At 45.2% G+C, this 18,431-nt stretch overlaps 1 protein-coding gene across 3 annotated transcripts in view; it reads right to left on the bottom strand.

The window, feature by feature from the left end:
- Positions 1 to 18,431, bottom strand: part of LOC117429511 (syntaxin-1A) — a 97,258-nt gene that overhangs the window by 32,307 nt on the left and 46,520 nt on the right. For all 3 annotated transcript variants that reach the window (XM_058998287.1, XM_058998288.1, XM_058998286.1), the window contains exon 4: positions 1,942 to 2,016. In XM_058998287.1, coding sequence (XP_058854270.1) covers positions 1,942 to 2,016 — 75 coding nt within the window. The remainder of the gene's footprint in view (positions 1 to 1,941; positions 2,017 to 18,431) is intronic.

The following is an 18,431-nucleotide window of genomic DNA, read 5'->3' as shown; positions in this document are numbered from 1 at the left end:
CACCCAGACGAAGGCATGACAGGAATTGTAGAATATTTCTACAGTTGCAGAAGAGGCCACAGAACACTTTTCTTCATGCACACCAAATGATGTCAATATCTTCAAACCCATCTCAAGTTCCAAGGTAAGTAATAATAAATTAATGAATGAATGTATTTGTTTTTACCAGAGAGCTCCATGAACTCCAAGCCTGGAATATTTACTGCTCGTGGATTTACCACTAACATAGCAACAGCTTCCGAACCGAGTACACTTTTCTATCACACTGAAGCAAAAATAAGTGAACCGTAGTGAGTACGGAGGCAAGGTGTCTCAGTACGGTTTGTTTAAACGTACCCGTGAACATCCGTACCGAACCCTACTCAGGCACGGATTGTCTGGGAAAACGTACCCAGTGTGAAAGGACCCCAAGAATCATCTCTTTGTAGAACCAGACACACTGACCTTTCAGGGGAAATAACTTAACTTTATTTGTGTTCCATATGTTCTAATAGTATTTTGGTGCTGTTTCCATGGCAATGACAGTTGGCACAGGTCTCCAGGAAGAACAGCCAAGTATACTGCTGATTTAAAGGCCAGGGGGTCGGCCATTGATTGAATTGTGACCCAAATAGGCTGAAATTAAATAGTTTTTTTGTTTGCCTGAAATAACCTTCAGTACTGTGTTTGGTATAAATGGGAGGTGGTAAGGTTTTAAATCCATTGTATTGTGGTGCTTTCTGTTGGAATGAGCCTTCAGTAATTCATGCTTAAACAAGGTTACTTATTGAGTTTTTTATTAACAGCACAGGAGAATGATCGAACCAGTGACAAATACATTAATCCCACAGAAACACCCAGAGATAGAGAGACACGTGGAATAGATGCATTTCAGTAGATTCAGCAGATGGATTGATTATAGTTCTGAGGACTGGTGTTGACTGCTTTTGAACAGGAGGATGATTATGTGTTTCTCAAGATGAGAGCAAGTACTCCCCCCTTGTCTTTGTTTGAAGTTCATACTGCTATTTAATCCTAACGACTTCAGTCACTGTGCTGTGCACAACCCTTCCAAGTTTCCCTTTAACTCGTGTCAATTATCCCCCCACACAATCCCACAGCCTGTCCTCTCTCTTGAAAAGTAATCAGTGTGAAAATGACATGTTTTAACCCTTCAATCCCTGGGATACCTGTCAGCATCTTGAATTCTATAAGCTTTACATGTTGAGTTATTTAAATGTTTTATTAAAAGTCTCTGTAGGTCTCACTTGTGTAGTTTTGAGAATGAATATGTTCAGGTTGTGCTCTATACTTACACTTCCTAGGTCACTTGCCCTGCAGAGCACAATTCTCTCCACCCTGTATTTTACCAACCAGCTAATTTCCCTAATGACTGGCGTGCTTGGCTTTGAGACCATTGCTGGGTTAAAGTGTTGCATACTTTTAACCTAACAGGCTACCAGACATCATTAAAAAATAAAACATATCAAAACTACACACACAGCAGACAGAAGTGCAGGGCAGGTAGGGAATCATTCCATTAGCTAGAACCCCTTTAAAGAAACTACCCAAGCTCCCTAACCACTGCACAAAAGCCATTTCCAGAGCTTCTAACTCAACCCAAGCTGCAGGATGCTTGCATGGGGAGGGGCTCAGGTCTGCAGGATGCTTGCATGGGGAGGGGCTCAGTTCTGCAGGATGCTTGCATGGGGAGGGGCTCAGGTCTGCAGGATGCTTGCATGGGGAGGGGCTCAGGTCTGCAGGATGCTTGCATGGGGAGGGGTTCAGGTCTGCAGGATGCTTGCATGAGGAGGGACTCAGGTTTGCAGGATGCTTACATGGGGAGGGGCTCTGGTCTGCAGAATGCTTGCATGGGGAGGGGCTCAGGTCTGCAGGATGCTTGCATGGGGAGGGGCTCAGGTCTGCAGGATGCTTGCATGGGGAGGGGCTCCGGTCACTTACTCTTTAACTTGGAGCGCACTTTGTTAGCCAGTTTCTTGATGTCAGTCATCAGCTCCTCCAGCTCCTGCTTGGTTTCTGTAAAGCAGACAGGAAGAGGCTGTTAGACAATGCAGAGGCAGCTGAGGGAGTAGTGAGAACAACCAGGGATAACATTCCTCATCCGTTAGCAGCATTATCACTGGGGATGAGAAAACATCTGGCTTGGCAGCAGTGAGGAGTAGTGGTTAGGGCTCTGGACCCTTGACTGGAGGGTTGTGGGTTCAATCCCAGGTGGGGTACACTACTGCTGTACCCTTGAGCAAGGTACTTTACCTAGATTGCTCCAGTAAAAACCCAACTGTATAAATGGGTAATTGTATGAAAAAAATAATGATATAATTGTAACAATTGGAAGTCGTCCTGGATAAGGGCGTCTACTAATAATTTTTTTTTTTTTTTTTTCAATTCAGGGTTATGCAGATTTTATTTAAAATACAAAGTTTAGTTAAAAGTTAAAACAGTGTTTTCCTGTTACCTAAATTACACTGGTACTTCCTGTGATGCAGGTCACTTGGTCCATTCAGTTAAACAAACGGTGCACTACTATAGAGAGGAGCCATGCAGAAAACTGTCTAATAAGTTATACTGCATCTGATCTGAAATATCCAAGTCATTGTTATATCTTCTAGCCAATAACAGTTTGTATTGGAATCATATTTGAATTGAATATGGGAATATATATTCAGCACCCATCTCTATTCCAAAACAAAATAATACATTTTAATATTGGAGGCACAAAAGGTAAAAATACATAAATACAAATGAAAAAGCCATTTCCCCTTCATCGATATTGTGACCTTATAGCAGTGGTGCAGTCCTAAATCTAAATGTACCGGAACGACACTAAAATATCGATTTTCCTAAACAAGAATCATTAATAGGAATTCACATCTTCTTTTGAAGAGTGCTTCATCGGTCACTACAGTAACTGCTTCACTGTATGCCATTCCAGGAAGAGCTTTGTTTGTGTTTGTGTCCACAGCCGTAGTCGATGCGCTGCTGCTTTTGTCTTTGTCAGCATTTTTAGCATTCATAAAGACATGTTTCGTAATAGATGAAGTTCCTAATGCGATTATCATTGCATCAAGAGGACTGTACTGACTGAACCAGACAGTTGTGTGGGAGGTGGGAGTCATGTGGCTTAGCTTGCCTATTATGCAAGTTCCAGTTCGACTTCAAAATAGTGCTTGGCATGTTAAAGACTGAAATGTATACTCTTTAACTGTAAATAAACACTTGAATTTGTACTGGTCTACTTTGACAGGGAATTTCTGTTGTATACTCCAAGCATACCGGGTCACTGACTCATTGTGTGACCCTGAGCAACTCACTTAACCTCCTTGTGCTCCATCTTTCGTGTGAGACGTAGTTGTAAGTGACTCTGCAGCTGATGCATAGTTCACACACCCTAATCTCTGTAAGTCGCCTTGGATAAAGGCAGCTGCTACATAAACAAATAATAATGGAAACTATACTGTTGTGGATATCAGCTTGTACAGAACAGCAGCCTGCCCTATATTCTAAGGGTTAACTCGATTTCCATCATTTTTAAGGGACCTCTTCATATTTAGTCCTGGATCTCAGGGTGAGAATCTTTATGCTTTGCATTAAGTCCAGTTAACGTAACGGTTACTGTATAGCTTGTAATGCCTGCTGCAGGGGATATTAATGCTTCATTGCAAACACCTGTGCCACTGCAATGCCAGTCTGTCACTGTAAAAACCTACTAATGTAGAACTGTATGCCAAAGACCACAATCCCAATTAACATTACTGCCAGCAGACTGTTCCATCTATTCAAACTGCAGAGAAAATAAAGAGAAACAGGAATCAAATGCCAGTTCCCCCGCAGTACAGACCATGATATTGAGTCTGGTTTGTGTTGCGGTGCAGTCTGGGTGCACACTGTGGTATTGAGTCTGGTTTGTGTTGCAGTGCAGTCTGGGTGTTGTGGTGCAGTCTGGGTGCTGTGGTATTGAACCTGGTTTGTGTTGTGGTGCAGTCTGGGTGCACGCTGTGGTATTGAGTCTGGTTTGTGTTGCAGTGCAGTCTGGGTGCACGCTGTGGTATTGAGTCTGGTTTGTGTTGCAGTGCAGTCTGGGTGCTGTGGTATTGAGTCTGGTTTGTGTTGTGGTGCAGTCTGGGTGCACGCTGTGGTATTGAGTCTGGTTTGTGTTGCAGTGCAGTCTGGGTGCTGTGGTATTGAGTCTGGTTTGTGTTGCGGTGCAGTCTGGGTGCTGTGGTATTGAGTCTGGTTTGTGTTGTGGTGCAGTCTGGGTGCTGTGGTATTGAGTCTGGTTTGTGTTGCGGTGCAGTCTGGGTGCACGCTGTGGTATTAAGTCTGGTTTGTGTTGCGGTGCAGTCTGGGTGCACGCTGTGGTATTGAGTCTGGTTTGTGTTGCGGTGCAGTCTGGGTGCACGCTGTGGTATTGAGTCTGGTTTGTGTTGCGGTGCAGTCTGGGTGCACGCTGTGGTATTGAGTCTGGTTTGTGTTGCGGTGCAGTCTGGGTGCACGCTGTGGTATTGAGTCTGGTTTGTGTTGCGGTGCAGTCTGGGTGCACGCTGTGGTATTGAGTCTGGTTTGTGTTGCGGTGCAGTCTGGGTGCACGCTGTGGTATTGAGTCTGGTTTGTGTTGCGGTGCAGTCTGGGTGCACGCTGTGGTATTGAGTCTGGTTTGTGTTGCGGTGCAGTCTGGGTGCTGTGGTATTGAGTCTGGTTTGTGTTGCAGTGCAGTCTGGGTGCTGTGGTATTGAGTCTGGTTTGTGTTGTGGTGCAGTCTGGGTGCACGCTGTGGTATTGAGTCTGGTTTGTGTTGTGGTGCAGTCTGGGTGCACGCTGTGGTATTGAGTCTGGTTTGTGTTGCAGTGCAGTCTGGGTGCACGCTGTGGTATTGAGTCTGGTTTGTGTTGCAGTGCAGTCTGGGTGCACGCTGTGGTATTGAGTCTGGTTTGTGTTGCAGTGCAGTCTGGGTGCACGCTGTGGTATTGAGTCTGGTTTGTGTTGCAGTGCAGTCTGGGTGCACGCTGTGGTATTGAGTCTGGTTTGTGTTGCAGTGCAGTCTGGGTGCACGCTGTGGTATTGAGTCTGGTTTGTGTTGCAGTGCAGTCTGGGTGCACGCTGTGGTATTGAGTCTGGTTTGTGTTGTGGTGCAGTCTTATCTTTCGTACACTCAGTCATTTCCACTTGACATTTTTATTTTCTATACATAGTTCACTGAGCACATAATTCAAACTCCCACTTATTGCTAATTATTCTCCACTCAGCTATAAAACACTCTCACTCCAGTTGCTGGTCCACTTGTTATGCATGATCCAACTCAACCCTGCACATACAGGTACTGACCCGACTTAACCCCTCCACATACAGGTACTGACCCGACCCAACCCTGCACATATAGGTACTGACCCGACTCAACCCCTCCACATACAGGTACTGTTCCGACCCAACCCTACACATACAGGTACTGACCTGACTCAACCCCTCCACATACAGGTACTGATCCGACCCAACCCTGCACATACAGGTACTGACCTGACTCAATCCCTCCACATACAGGTACTGATCCGACCCAACCCTGCACATACAGGTACTGACCCGACTCAACTCTCCACATACAGGTACTGTTCCGACCCAACCCTGCACATACAGGTACTGACCCGACTCAACCCTTCCACATACAGGTACTGTTCTGACCCAACCCTGCACATACAGGTACTGACCTGACTCAACCCCTCCACATACAGGTACTGATCCGACCCAACCCTGCACATACAGGTACTGACCCGACTCAACTCTCCACATACAGGTACTGACCTGACCCAACCCTGCATAGCTTCTGATATCCACCAAGCTCAGAATTAAGCAAACCGGTGGTTCTGGCAGGGAACTTTATCAAACTTCATGTAAATATGAAGCATATTTTAGGCGCTTACAATACCAGATCAAATTATCAATCGAACACCTAGCATCTTATTTGTCCTTCGATAAACAATGTCCAATGATCGGCAAGGAATGGACTTATATCTTAGCTCAATCCATTACGTCCCGCTGTGTGCCAGGTTTCGCCTCCTCCTTACCAGCCTCCACCTGCTTTTTGGCTTTGTATAACAGGGGAGGGCAGCTCTCCTATCCCCCTGCCCATGGCTTCCCTACAGCCAGCCTTCCCACTTATCTGCCAGGTAATTTATGGGCAGGGGTACCTCGAAAGACGAGGCCAAAGAATGCAGTGTAAAATATGTATAATGTAGTAGTGTTGTGTAGTCTATGTTTTAATAAATAATCTAGCACATGCGTTCCCTGACTGAACAGCTATGGCTGCAGACAGGGATTCATGACCAAGGTCCTTGTGCCTCCCTGGGGGGGGGTGCATCACTACCACTCTCGTTCTGGCTGAGAGGCCATGAACACAACCATATTGACCTGGAAGGAAGGAGGGAGGGAGGGGTGTTTATTTTGCACTGAAAGATTGATTGTGGTGCCAAAGTGAGATCAGAAGAATGATCCTGGAAACCTTGAGGTTTGTTCAGATTTCTGATTCCAGGGCTTGATATCCAGCTCTTCAGCAGTGTCTCTGATAAAGGGATGGATTCCTTGAACAACAAACTGCACGTAGACTTCAGTAAACAGACTGCAGGGTGCACTGAGCTGAGATAGATGCTGGACTGGCTACATATTACAGCTGCAATATTCAGCAATTATGTTAAATTTTATAGGGACTCCCAGTGCACAGCAGTTTTATCTAATCCAGGTTTTACTGCCTGAATTAGCTACAGTGTATAGACAAGAGGTTTAAGTGTGAGGCTTGTAGTAAAATGGCTCTAAATGCCAGGCAAAGGGAGCCTTGCAGTATGTCGATTACGCTTCAATGCTTCAATCTTTATCACAAAGCGGGCCGTGTAGGCATGCGTCTGTTTACATTCCCTGAAGGTAGCTTCTTGGCAGTGGAGCTCAATGAGAACCAGCAGCTGTTTAATCAGCTCTCAGTCCAGGCCTGCGAGTCGTGGGTCGTTTCAATCTAAAACACATTATAGACTGACTACACATGAAAGTGGAGTCCAGTTTAATAATGCAATCAGAGCTGCATGTTTCATGCTTATTTAGAGGGAATGCGGCTGCTTTTATGCAATGGAAAAATAACATGATTGCTTTGCATGCTCAGCTCATCCATAACATTTCATATTTAGTGCTTATAAAAGGTGATGGACAACGGCACTGGCTACAGCCAGGCTCTGTGCCATTGGAGCTCTGCAGGTGAGTGAGAGCATCTCAGTCCTGACCTGAGCAGCCCCTTGCCTGCCGTTCAGTCTGTGTGCTGGTTTTGTGACCTGATTCAAGTGAAAGGCACAAGGGTCTAGTGAATTAGCCTGCTGCGTCACTTACAGCCTCCATAATGTGTACTGGACCTCATAAAGTATTAGATTTCCACACACTGGTGTTAACCTGGTCTTTATCACACACAAGCATGCTAGGATCAATGCAAGGTCTGCCTGCACGCCCCATTATTACTGCAGCATCAAAGTCAGCTAGCAAGCAGGAGTCAGAGCCCACTAATCTACCATCAAAACCAGCCAACTGGGACCAGAGCAAGAAGGATCAGTCACTTCCTCTCAGGTGCTTTGATTTCAAATGTGACTCATATTGGAAATCAGGCGATGGAATAAAGAGCCTGCCTCTGCTGTCAATGCTGCTTTTCCAGCCAAGACCGCTGCAGAGTCTTCTTTCACTCTCATTCAAAAAGATGCACAAGCATCCGGAACCTTATTTGTTTTTAAGGGTTCTGGTTAAAAAAATGGGGACTCTTACGCACTGATGGTGTCTGTCTGTCTCACACACTCGACATGAACACATCTGTCTCACACACTCTACATGAACACAACAACTGCCTTGATTTTTATCATGCACTCCTAGCCTCCTATAGACGTGTTGGATAACATTTGGCTACGACTCTTGATTTTATATAAATATTTTGAATCTTTCAGGTACTGTGCATTTATGAGGACCCTCTGTGTGTACATGCACTGTTTTTTTTTTGTAGTTTTCTTGCCCTGAGAAAGCCTTTGGGGAAATGAGTGACTGTGGACCATACTTATTATGATGACATCAGTACCAGGCCCCAAATTTGAGTCAATATAAAACATTTCCCCCTAAGCTAAGAGCTTTTAACTAGATTAGAGACTAGAAAGAAAGACAAAAGAATTCTGATAATGAATAATGCAAGAGAAGCAGCAGCACAGATGCCACAGACAGAGCCGGAGACTTTCCTTTTCACACACAGCCATTAACAGATGTTGCCAGAAGCCATTAAAATCTCATTTTATCTGGATTTCGATCTCAGCTGCTTAAACATTTGAATTATCCTTGTAACTGTTTGTGTACGATAAGCTTTGTTTTCAGCAGAGCGGTTTACGAAGGTGTTCACAGACCACTCTCAAGTTTAAGTAATCATGTGTTCAAAAACAAAACCCTAGGAGATTTCTATAGCCAATTAGAAAATGAGCGAGATGAGATATGTGCTGAACTTTTCATGTATAATTCAGGTCGGGTGGGTAATTTGGTTTGGATCAGGGCACTGTAAAGGCAGCCTGCTGCTGTTCATACAAAATCTAGATAAACTAGGTCACCATGACCTACATCAGCTTAATGCATATGTGAAATAAGTGTGACAGAGACTATCAGAGCTCTTTTTACCCCCTAGAGTCCATAAATTCTGATGCACAGATTTATGTAAAAATGTAAGAGTGACAGTAGGATTGACAGATCTACAGACAGACAGAAAATTCCACATTAAACATGCTTGTTGCTGTGAGGATCTCTGGATTCAAAGCATGTCGTTATAGTGATGTCACTACGCCGACAGCATCTGACTCCCTTCTGTAAAACCAGACATTTCTTAAGCCTTCACTAGCTCAAGTGTCAGGACCGATAGCTTGCGGTTCTACCATCAACAGGAAGGGAAATGCGTGACAGGCAAGTGTACGAGGATAGTGCTGTGCAATTGATTTCAAATGGGACTGTTTCAAGTTTGTCAAGTAGTAGCTATGGATTTGCTGTGGATAATGTGATTGTAAGGTATGGGTCTTCTGGTGCAGTAATCACAGCCTCATCAGGTTATTATCTCAGCCATCGCTCCAGTGTGTGAGTAGGAAGCTGCAGCCATTTACATTAAACAGACGTCGGACAAAATATTGAACACCTGCCATAACACTGTCAACAGGGTGAAGAGCTACTATGAGCATTCCTTGAGGGAAGCTGGAGGTGGGAATCTGCAGGGGAGGCCATGCTCCAGATAGGTCTGTGCCCTTATGAAAGTTAACTGTAGTAAAAGCATAGCAGAGTTTAATAAGGTAAAAATTAAAAAGCCCAGAGAGGTATGATAAAGCGCTTCACAAACTGATGATTCGATTATTCAGATTAAGCTCTCCACAATCAGATGAGGGTCACTGGTGTTGATTCACTATTCAAAGTGAAACGAGTGAATAAACAGCTGCTTGGATTTGTGATGATTGTTGCTATTCTTAGTCTCAGTGGAGAACAGCAGTCATCACAGATCCAAGCACCTGTTTCTTCACTTATTTCACTTGACATGGTAAATTAGCCCGATAAACAGCAATGACCCTCACCTGACTGTCAGCACCTGATTTCTGTGGAGAGCTCAGTCTGAATAATCTAATGATCGGTTTGTGCAGCTCTATAAGCATATTATAAATGCACAGTATAACCATGGAAAAACTGCAAAAATACACTTTTCTAAGGACAGGGTCATCACTTTGAGACTTTTTGTGAAAGTTCAGATATTTGCACAGTCCGCTCAAAGTCCAGAGCTCAGACTCAGTGCTCAGTCAAGCACTCTGTGTTAGTAAGTTTCAATGGACGGGCAATAAGTTATGTGCATCTAGTTGATAAATGTGTAATAAAACAGATAAACTGCAACTAATTGATGTTGAAGAATCCTTTGGACCTTACTAGTTCCAATTGGGAGCAATTAAGACGGTCCTTCTATATTAAATCCTGTCTGGGTTGCCAACTGCATTTGAGCCACTAAACTAGAAATTAGGAAGTGTCTGCCACAGATTGACTAATTAAACCCCCTGGAATAGCAAAGTTGCTGAAAAACTTTCTTTGCTGTGATTCTCCTCTGGAGGTTTGTGCAGGTCAGCATCACAGACCTCCAGTATCCCATCAGTCACTGAATGAGCTCCTGTGACCCATTTTCCACCTCTCGCTGCCGCTCCCAATCAATTAGATCAACAAGCAGCCGAATCCCCTTCATCCTCTCCCGAGAAATCTCAGCTGCATGGATATGTTAATTTCACCCTAGTTTTCTTCTTTGTATTTCATTTATCCAACATGAAAAGCGGACGCCTCTCTTAATGAATTCCATCACTTGCCTCTCGACACACCACAGGCATGATAGTATTTTGTTTTCTTTTGTTAATCTGGTTTTAAAAAATAAACAAGTATTACCATGTGCAACCAACTAGCTGAAATTCGACTAATGAAGCTGTAATCCTTGCCTAGTGTATACACTGCTCTCTGGATACCTGATTAGAGGAAGCAAATCTATGTAAGCTCTGTGTCCATTTCAATCTATTTTACCTCATACTGTAGCAAGGCAATTTGCGACACACAAGAATACCTTGCAATGTTCCTATTAATAACTTGTGCCCAGATACAGTAAACAACCAGTTTGGACACCTATATTACAGGTATTATTATACGTAAAAAACAAACTTTGATACCACTGATATTTTTTTATATAAAGCACGTGTAATAATTGGTAATGCATTGGTATTGCATGAAGAGACTTCCCATTATCTCTTAATAAGAACTTCAGGGCGTCAAAAGAATATTTGTAATTAGGTTGAGACATAATTATACGTGGGCTGGGGGGATCACCTTTTCCTTTAGTGGGTGAGGGAGCAGTGTGGTCCAGTGGTTACAGTCCAGGGCTTGTAACTAGAAGGTCACTGGTTCAAATCCCACCTCTGCCACTGACAGTCACTGCTTCAAATCCCACTTCTGCCACTGACTCACTGTGTAACCTGGAGCAAGTCACTTAACCTCCTTGTGCTCCATCCTGCAGATGAGATGTTAAATCAATGTCCTATTGTAAGTGACTCTGCATATAATGCCTACCTCTGTAAAGCAATTTGTGATGGTGGTCCACTATGAAAGGTGCTATATAAAGATATTATATTATTATTATTTAGTCTCCAATGTCTCAAGCTTGCCGTGGACTGGAGGGACCACCCTTTCTCTTAGGTGAGGGAGCAGTTCAGTCTCCATGTCTCAAGCCCTCCCTGCCCTGGAGAGAGCACCCTTTCTCTTAGGTGAGGGAGCAGTTCAGTCTCCATGTCTCAAACCTGCCCTGCCCTGGAGAGAGCACCCTTTCTCTTAGGTGAGGGAGCAGTTCAGTCTCCATGTCTCAAACCTGCCCTGCTCTGGAGAGAGCACAATTTCTCTTAGGTGAGGGAGCAGTTCAGTCTCCATGTCTCAAACCTGCCCTGCCCTGGAGAGAGAGCCCTTTCTCTTAGGTGAGGGAGCAGTTCAGTCTCCATGTCTCTAGCCTGCCCTTCCCTGGAGAGAGCACAATTTCTCTTAGGTGAGGGAGCAGTTCAGTCTCCATGTCTCAAACCTGCCCTGCCCTGGAGAGAGCGCCCTTTCTCTTAGGTGAGGGAGCAGTTCAGTCTCCATGTCTCTAGCCTGCCCTGCCCTGGAGAGAGCGCCCTTTCTCTTAGGTGAGGGAGCAGTTCAGTCTCCATGTCTCAAACCTGCCCTGCCCTGGAGAGAGCACCCTTTCTCTTAGGTGAGGGAGCAGTTCAGTCTCCATGTCTCAAACCTGCCCTGCCCTGGAGAGAGCGCCCTTTCTCTTAGGTGAGGGAGCAGTTCAGTCTCCATGTCTCAAACCTGCCCTGCCCTGGAGAGAGCGCCCTTTCTCTTAGGTGAGGGAGCAGTTCAGTCTCCATGTCTCAAACCTGCCCTGCCCTGGAGAGAGCACCCTTTCTCTTAGGTGAGGGAGCAGTTCAGTCTCCATGTCTCTAGCCTGCCCTGCCCTGGAGAGAGCACAATTTCTCTTAGTTCAGTTTTCTTTGCAGATTTGGATTGCCTTTTGCAATCCTTGGTAAGAATATAACTGGCATGTTTGGTCTCAGGCATTATTAACTACAGGGTTCCACTATTACCTCTTAACAAGCCAAAACATTATCATTAAAACAAACTAAGCAAGCTAGTGGTGGGAGGCAGGTGTGCTGTATTAGGAGAGACTGCAGCTTGGCTCTGATGCCCCACGCTGTTATTAGGACCTTTACAGTGTGTCAGTTTGAATCCCTCGCTTCTCTCTGGAGTCTTTTGTATTCTCGAGGGTCCTAGTAGTGTATACTCTTCCTTCTTTTGTTGCCTGTTTTCAGTTTGTACATTGATTTTTCCAATGTTCTCATCAAGCAGAGTTTTCGTTGTGTTTGGTGAGGCAATGCTGTTTTGATCCTCCAGTCCCGAGGTCCCTGGGGAACATACACTGATAGAAAAGCCGTTCCTTTATTTAGCTAGTCCTTCCCGTGCAGTTTCCTGAGCATTCTTTTACACATTTAGGATGACTGACCCACACTTTGTAAAAAACACATTTGTTTAAAATAAGCACTGTCCATGTTAACCCATGCTTTCCTGGACGTTTAAATCTGTGTTTTTGCTATAGTTACAATTTCAACTTAAACTGAGCTTTTTTCCATTTATAGTTTCGTTTTAAAGACATTAGGACCATAACAATATGAGTATTGCATTACTGTGCTGTATGTTTGTATTATTCGTCAATGTACACGTTTATTAAAACCATATTTCAGACTTACAAACAGCCTTCATTCCCAAGGTGTTCATAGCTCTGTTCTGTTCTGCTCTGCTCTGTTCTGTTCTGTTCTAGTGCCAGCAATACAAATGGACCACTAGATGGCGTTGGTGCTTCCTAGTAAATAGACACTATGGGTGATCTAGCCTACATGTCTATGGTTGGCAGCTTGAACTGAAGAGCACCTACTGGACTCAGGTCAAAACATGTTTGCACAGACACCATCAAACAGTGAAAAATAAAAAACAAACACATATTTTACTAAGTGCAAAAAACCCACTAGGGATGTCTGCAAACATCATAAAAAGTCCAGAGGAAAAATACCCTGTAACCCTTCCCCTTTGTACTCTATAACAGCATTTACACGTGCTGTGCACACACTAACCATTCACACAGAGGGGGGATCATGCAGATCACCCACAGGAGAAACAGAAGCGGCTTAAAAAACTGAAAACCCAAAGTGTCCACTCACAAAACACAAACCAATAAAGCAAAACTCCTCCACAGGACTGACCCAAATCCTACAGCAACACGGCAACATGCAGCACATGCCCTGGAGCATTCCTGCACATGCTGCCATACCGTGTGGTTCACATTTCAACAATAAAGACATGATGTGTGTGTGTGTGAGACACAATCAATCTGCACCAATAAAACAAGAAACAAGAGTCCATTAAACAGACTGAACAAATTAACAAGGAAAAGGGACAGAACAAACTACTCAGAGGCTTCTGCATCCTCAGGTTATTTCCTGGGTGAAATAAATAAATACATCAATAAATAAATACATCAGTAAATACATTCATAAATAAATAAATACATAAATAAATGAATACATAAATAAAACCAGATTGCTCTGCTGATTAAAAATAAAATCACACTTATTCCATAAACAGAATGTATTTTCCAATGTCAGTTTTAAATTCCTTTGTGGAAAGAGACAAAAGGAAGTCCATGAAGGTTCCTTAGCTACATTAATACCTCAGAGGCTTCCAGCACCCCGCGGAGCTTCAGAAAGGGCTTTGTGAAGATCGGAGGTGCTGCGCCCTGCTCGCTGGCTCTCTAATCTGAGGTGCTGCTTCCTGCTCGCTGGCTCTCTAATCTGAGGTGCTGCTTCCTGCTCGCTGGCTCTCTAATCTGAGGTGCTGCTTCCTGCTCGCTGGCTCTCTAATCTGAGGTGCTGCTTCCTGCTCGCTGGCTCTCTAATCTGAGGTGCTGCTTCCTGCTCGATGTCTCTCTAATCTGAGGTGCTGCTTCCTGCTCGCTGGCTCTCTAATCTGAGGTGCTGCTTCCTGCTCGCTGGCTCTCTAATCTGAGGTGCTGCTTCCTGCTCGCTGGCTCTCTAATCTGAGGTGCTGCTTCCTGCTCGCTGGCTCTCTAATCTGAGGTGCTGCTTCCTGCTCGCTGGCTCTCTAATCTGAGGTGCTGCTTCCTGCTCGCTGGCTCTCTAATCTGAGGTGCTGCTTCCTGCTCGCTGGCTCTCTAATCTGAGGTGCTGCTTCCTGCTCGCTGGCTCTCTAATCTGAGGTGCTGCGCCCTGCTCGCTGTCTCTCTAATCTGAGGTGCTGCTTCCTGCTCGCTGGCTCTCTAATCTGAGGTGCTGCTTCCTGCTCGCTGGCTCTCTAATCTGAGGTGCTGCGCCCTGCTCGATGCCTCTCTAATCTGAGGTGCTGCTTCCTGCTCGCTGGCTCTCTAATCTGAGGTGCTGCTTCCTGCTCGCTGGCTCTCTAATCTGAGGTGCTGCGCCCTGCTCGATGCCTCTCTAATCTGAGGTGCTGCTTCCTACTCGCTGGCTCTCTAATCTGAGGTGCTGCTTCCTGCTCGCTGGCTCTCTAATCTGAGGTGCTGCTTCCTGCTCGCTGGCCCTCTAATCTGAGGTGCTGCTTCCTGCTCGCTGGCCCTCTAATCTGAGGTGCTGCTTCCTGCTCGCTGGCTCTCTAATCTGAGGTGCTGCTTCCTGCTCGCTGGCTCTCTAATCTGAGGTGCTGCGCCCTGCTCGATGCCTCTCTAATCTGAGGTGCTGCGCTCTGCTCGATGTCTCTCTAATCTGAGGTGTCTGGGCAGATATCCGAAGTCTTCTCGGGCAGTGCTGGTGATTGAGATGGTAGGGCAGGACTGGAGGGAGCCTCTGGGAGGCTGATTTCATCGCAGATCTCCTCTTTTGATCTCCAGGATCTCTGCTGCAGAGCGGCTCAGCTTTCCATTCCCTTTCTCACAGCTCTCCTAGGATCTTGTTAAATAAATTCAGTGTAGCTCCCGAGTGGCACATCCAGTAAATGCGTTCTTCGTGGAGTGCAGGATGCGTCCTATAGTCTGGACGTCGCCGGTTCGGGTCCAGGCTATTCCATTGCCGACAGTGGACGGGAGCTCCCAGGGGGCGGCGCACAATTGGCTGCGCACCAACCAGGGGGGGGGGTTTAGGTTGGCCAGGGTGTCCTCGGCTCACCTCGCCTGCAGGCTTGCCTGTAAGATGCCCAGAGCTGTATTGTCCTCCGACGCTGTAGCTCTGAGATGGCTGCATGGTGAGTCTGCAGTGTGAAAAGAAGCGGTCGACTGACGGCACTTGCTTCGAAGGACAGTGCGGGGGTGGTAGCGGTGAGCTGAGCCTAAAAATAATTGGATATTCTAAATTGGGAGAAAATACAAAAAATAACTGCCGACTACTAAATTTAAATAAATAAATTCAGTGTGAATTGTTTGCTTCAAACTGAGAAAATATTGCAGCATTGTTTGATTCAGACACTGATTAGAGGGATGTAAGTGAGATTTACATTTTAATAATAATACCTTCCACTTCCATGCTGCAGTCCAGCACTTTCTGTAGCCACTGAGCTCCTCAAACCCCCTCATTCTCACAAACAACGGCTCCCCTTGCAGTCTCCTCCAGGGCTGCGCTATATTATGCATTCTGGCAGCGGCGCTGGGCTCTACACAAAGCTTTAACTCATGAGCCATTTAACATTTTTATGAATAATATACAGTCTGATATTCATGAAACGGATCAAGACGCCAACAATCCTGAAAGTGTTTATTAAGTAGGGGGGCAGGTCGCTCGGGACTCATTCACTGCCCTCTCACAGGGGGCCAGGTCATTGAATCCCAGGATGAGGAGGAAAGAAAGGCCACTAAGTAAACACAGCCCTCCTGCCAGGACCAGACCCTGGCTTTAACAATCCAAGCTGAAGCAGCAGCCTGTTGCCCAGTCCCAGTAAAGCAAGGCGATCCTGCACTGTATTCCCAGTCTGGGAAGTCTCCGTCCGGACTGGTAGGTGTCACTGACGCTCCACGATGAGAACGACTCCCAGATCAATATTCTCCCTGACCCTGCGGGCTACCTGTCGACACCACGGTCAAAATCAGCAACTCTGTGCAAACGTGATTGAACCATGAACACATTGCTCACCCTTCACTCCACGCGGCAGTGCTTTTAAATGTGATCGAACCATCAACACATTGCTCACCCTTCACTCCACACGGCAGTGCTTTTAAACGTGATCGAACCATGAACATATTGCTCACGCTTCACTCCACGCAGCAGTGCTTTTAAACGTGATCGAACCATGAACACATTGCTCACCCTTCACTCCACACAGCAGTGCTTTTAAATGTGATCGAACCATCAACACATTGCTCACCCTTCACTCCACACAGCAGTGCTTTTAAACGTGATCGAACCATGAACATATTGCTCACCCTTCACTCCACGCAGCAGTGCTTTTAAACGGGATCGAATCATCAAAACATTGCTCACCCTTCACTCCACGCAGCAGTGCTTTTAAACTTGATCGAACCATGAACACATTGCTCACCCTTCACTCCACACAGCAGTGCTTTTAAACGTGATCGAACCATGAACACATTGCTCACCACTCCACGCGGCAGTGCTTTTAAACGTGATCGAACCATGAACACATTGCTCACCCTTCACTCCACACAGCAGTGCTTTTACTAGCTGAGCTCTTTGGTAAAGGGTCTGAGTTTGGAAAAACAGGCAACAAATGGGTCTGCATTTATTCATCTTTCCCCAGCTCTCGCCAGTCCAATCCAGGGATTGATTTACAGTCTAAACCGGGCAGATATTAGGAATGTTATGGTGCCTAGTCTTTGTATAAGTACACTGTTAGTACAACAGTGGCTACCGAATTGTCAGTATTTGCACAATCAGATAGCAATAGTTACATAGAGATAAGGTGGTTTTATGATGAAGATATGACAAGATTAATAGACAGCTCTAAACGGAGACTGAGCTGTTAACATAACTACCATACAGTATATTCTTTAGAGGTCAGCCAATTACTGATATTGATTTAGCTCAATATTTATATCCTTCTCTGGTTTTATTATCAATCACCACTGATTACTGTACAAACTCGAGCAGGTATACAGGATATTATTTAGCCCGCTGTGTATTATTTGTAGGGGAATATTGATTGTTTGAAGTCTAATGTCTAAATTCCTGCTGCTAATACAGGCTAGGTAAATAATGAGACAGAGAGGAGGCGGATTCTAGAACTGAATGCGGATCTCACTGGCAAGTTAAACACAATGAAAGTCACAATCTCATACGAAACAAAGATAAAACAATAATCATATGTGTCAAAACGAGCCCCGTATGTCTGTAACATACACTCCCGCCACCGCTGTAATTACACAATTAGAGAGATCGTTTTCATGAAAAAGTGGCTCACTATCACGATGGATGTGAAACACCTTTTTACATGTAAAGAAATGTAAGTGCAACTGGCCCACATATTTAAAGACTGACAGACAGGCAGACAGACCCCCCACGCTCAGTTCTGATACTCTCAATAACATGTGCCAAAGAATTTCCGATCCAAACAAAAGAAAAATTGGGATGTGAAACTCAAATTGTGAATGCGGCCGCCACTTTTAGATCCTTGTCTCCCCAATCAGAAGGGGCCTGTGTATCTTTGTCACATTGTCACAAAGCAAACGGCATCATGAGGTCTGAGTTTATAGACACCTGTGGCAAAACCAGCAGATATACAAGCAAGGAAATAACTGAATAACTGAATCTCATTCCCACTGAATTCCCACATAGGAATGCTTGTACTTTGCTTCCACTAATTCTGCATTCCTGACTCGTAATGAAAGCCAGGAAATCCTGCCTCTCCAGCACCGAAAGGGTTACTGCAGTTCCTGACCCATTCCTACTTTCCATTTGATCTATTATTATTTTTTCCCTTTTTTTATACTGCAGAGGGAAAATAGAAATGCTCAGGAAATGGCTGTCGAAACACAGGCCAGAGAACAATAGAGGGGAATGTGAACACCTGTTTGTGACAGATAGCAGTGCCTCCCCTACCACCTACCCATCTGCCAGTCAACACAGGGAAGCACACGCACCCTCCTCCCCCACCTGCCAGCCTGCAAAACAACACAGCCGCGCTTTGAGCGCGAGGGTCGGTTCCATTAACCACCTCCATGCTGATGCTCCAGAGATGAACTGCTTCCCTGCCTTGTGTCCGGATCTCAGGTGTGCAAGTACATCAGCACATCATCGCTTTCATTTCTCTGACCTCATCATGCTCTACTTACACGGAGGATACTCTCCAGGACACTACAGCTATGGCCACAAGTGTTCCATCACGCT

This window comes from Acipenser ruthenus, chromosome 24 (genome assembly GCF_902713425.1).
Source record: "Acipenser ruthenus chromosome 24, fAciRut3.2 maternal haplotype, whole genome shotgun sequence".
In the NCBI taxonomy this organism is placed as follows: Eukaryota; Metazoa; Chordata; class Actinopteri; order Acipenseriformes; family Acipenseridae; genus Acipenser; species Acipenser ruthenus.
Note: the sequence above shows the minus strand (reverse complement) of the source record. Positions and strands in the feature narration are given on the sequence as shown.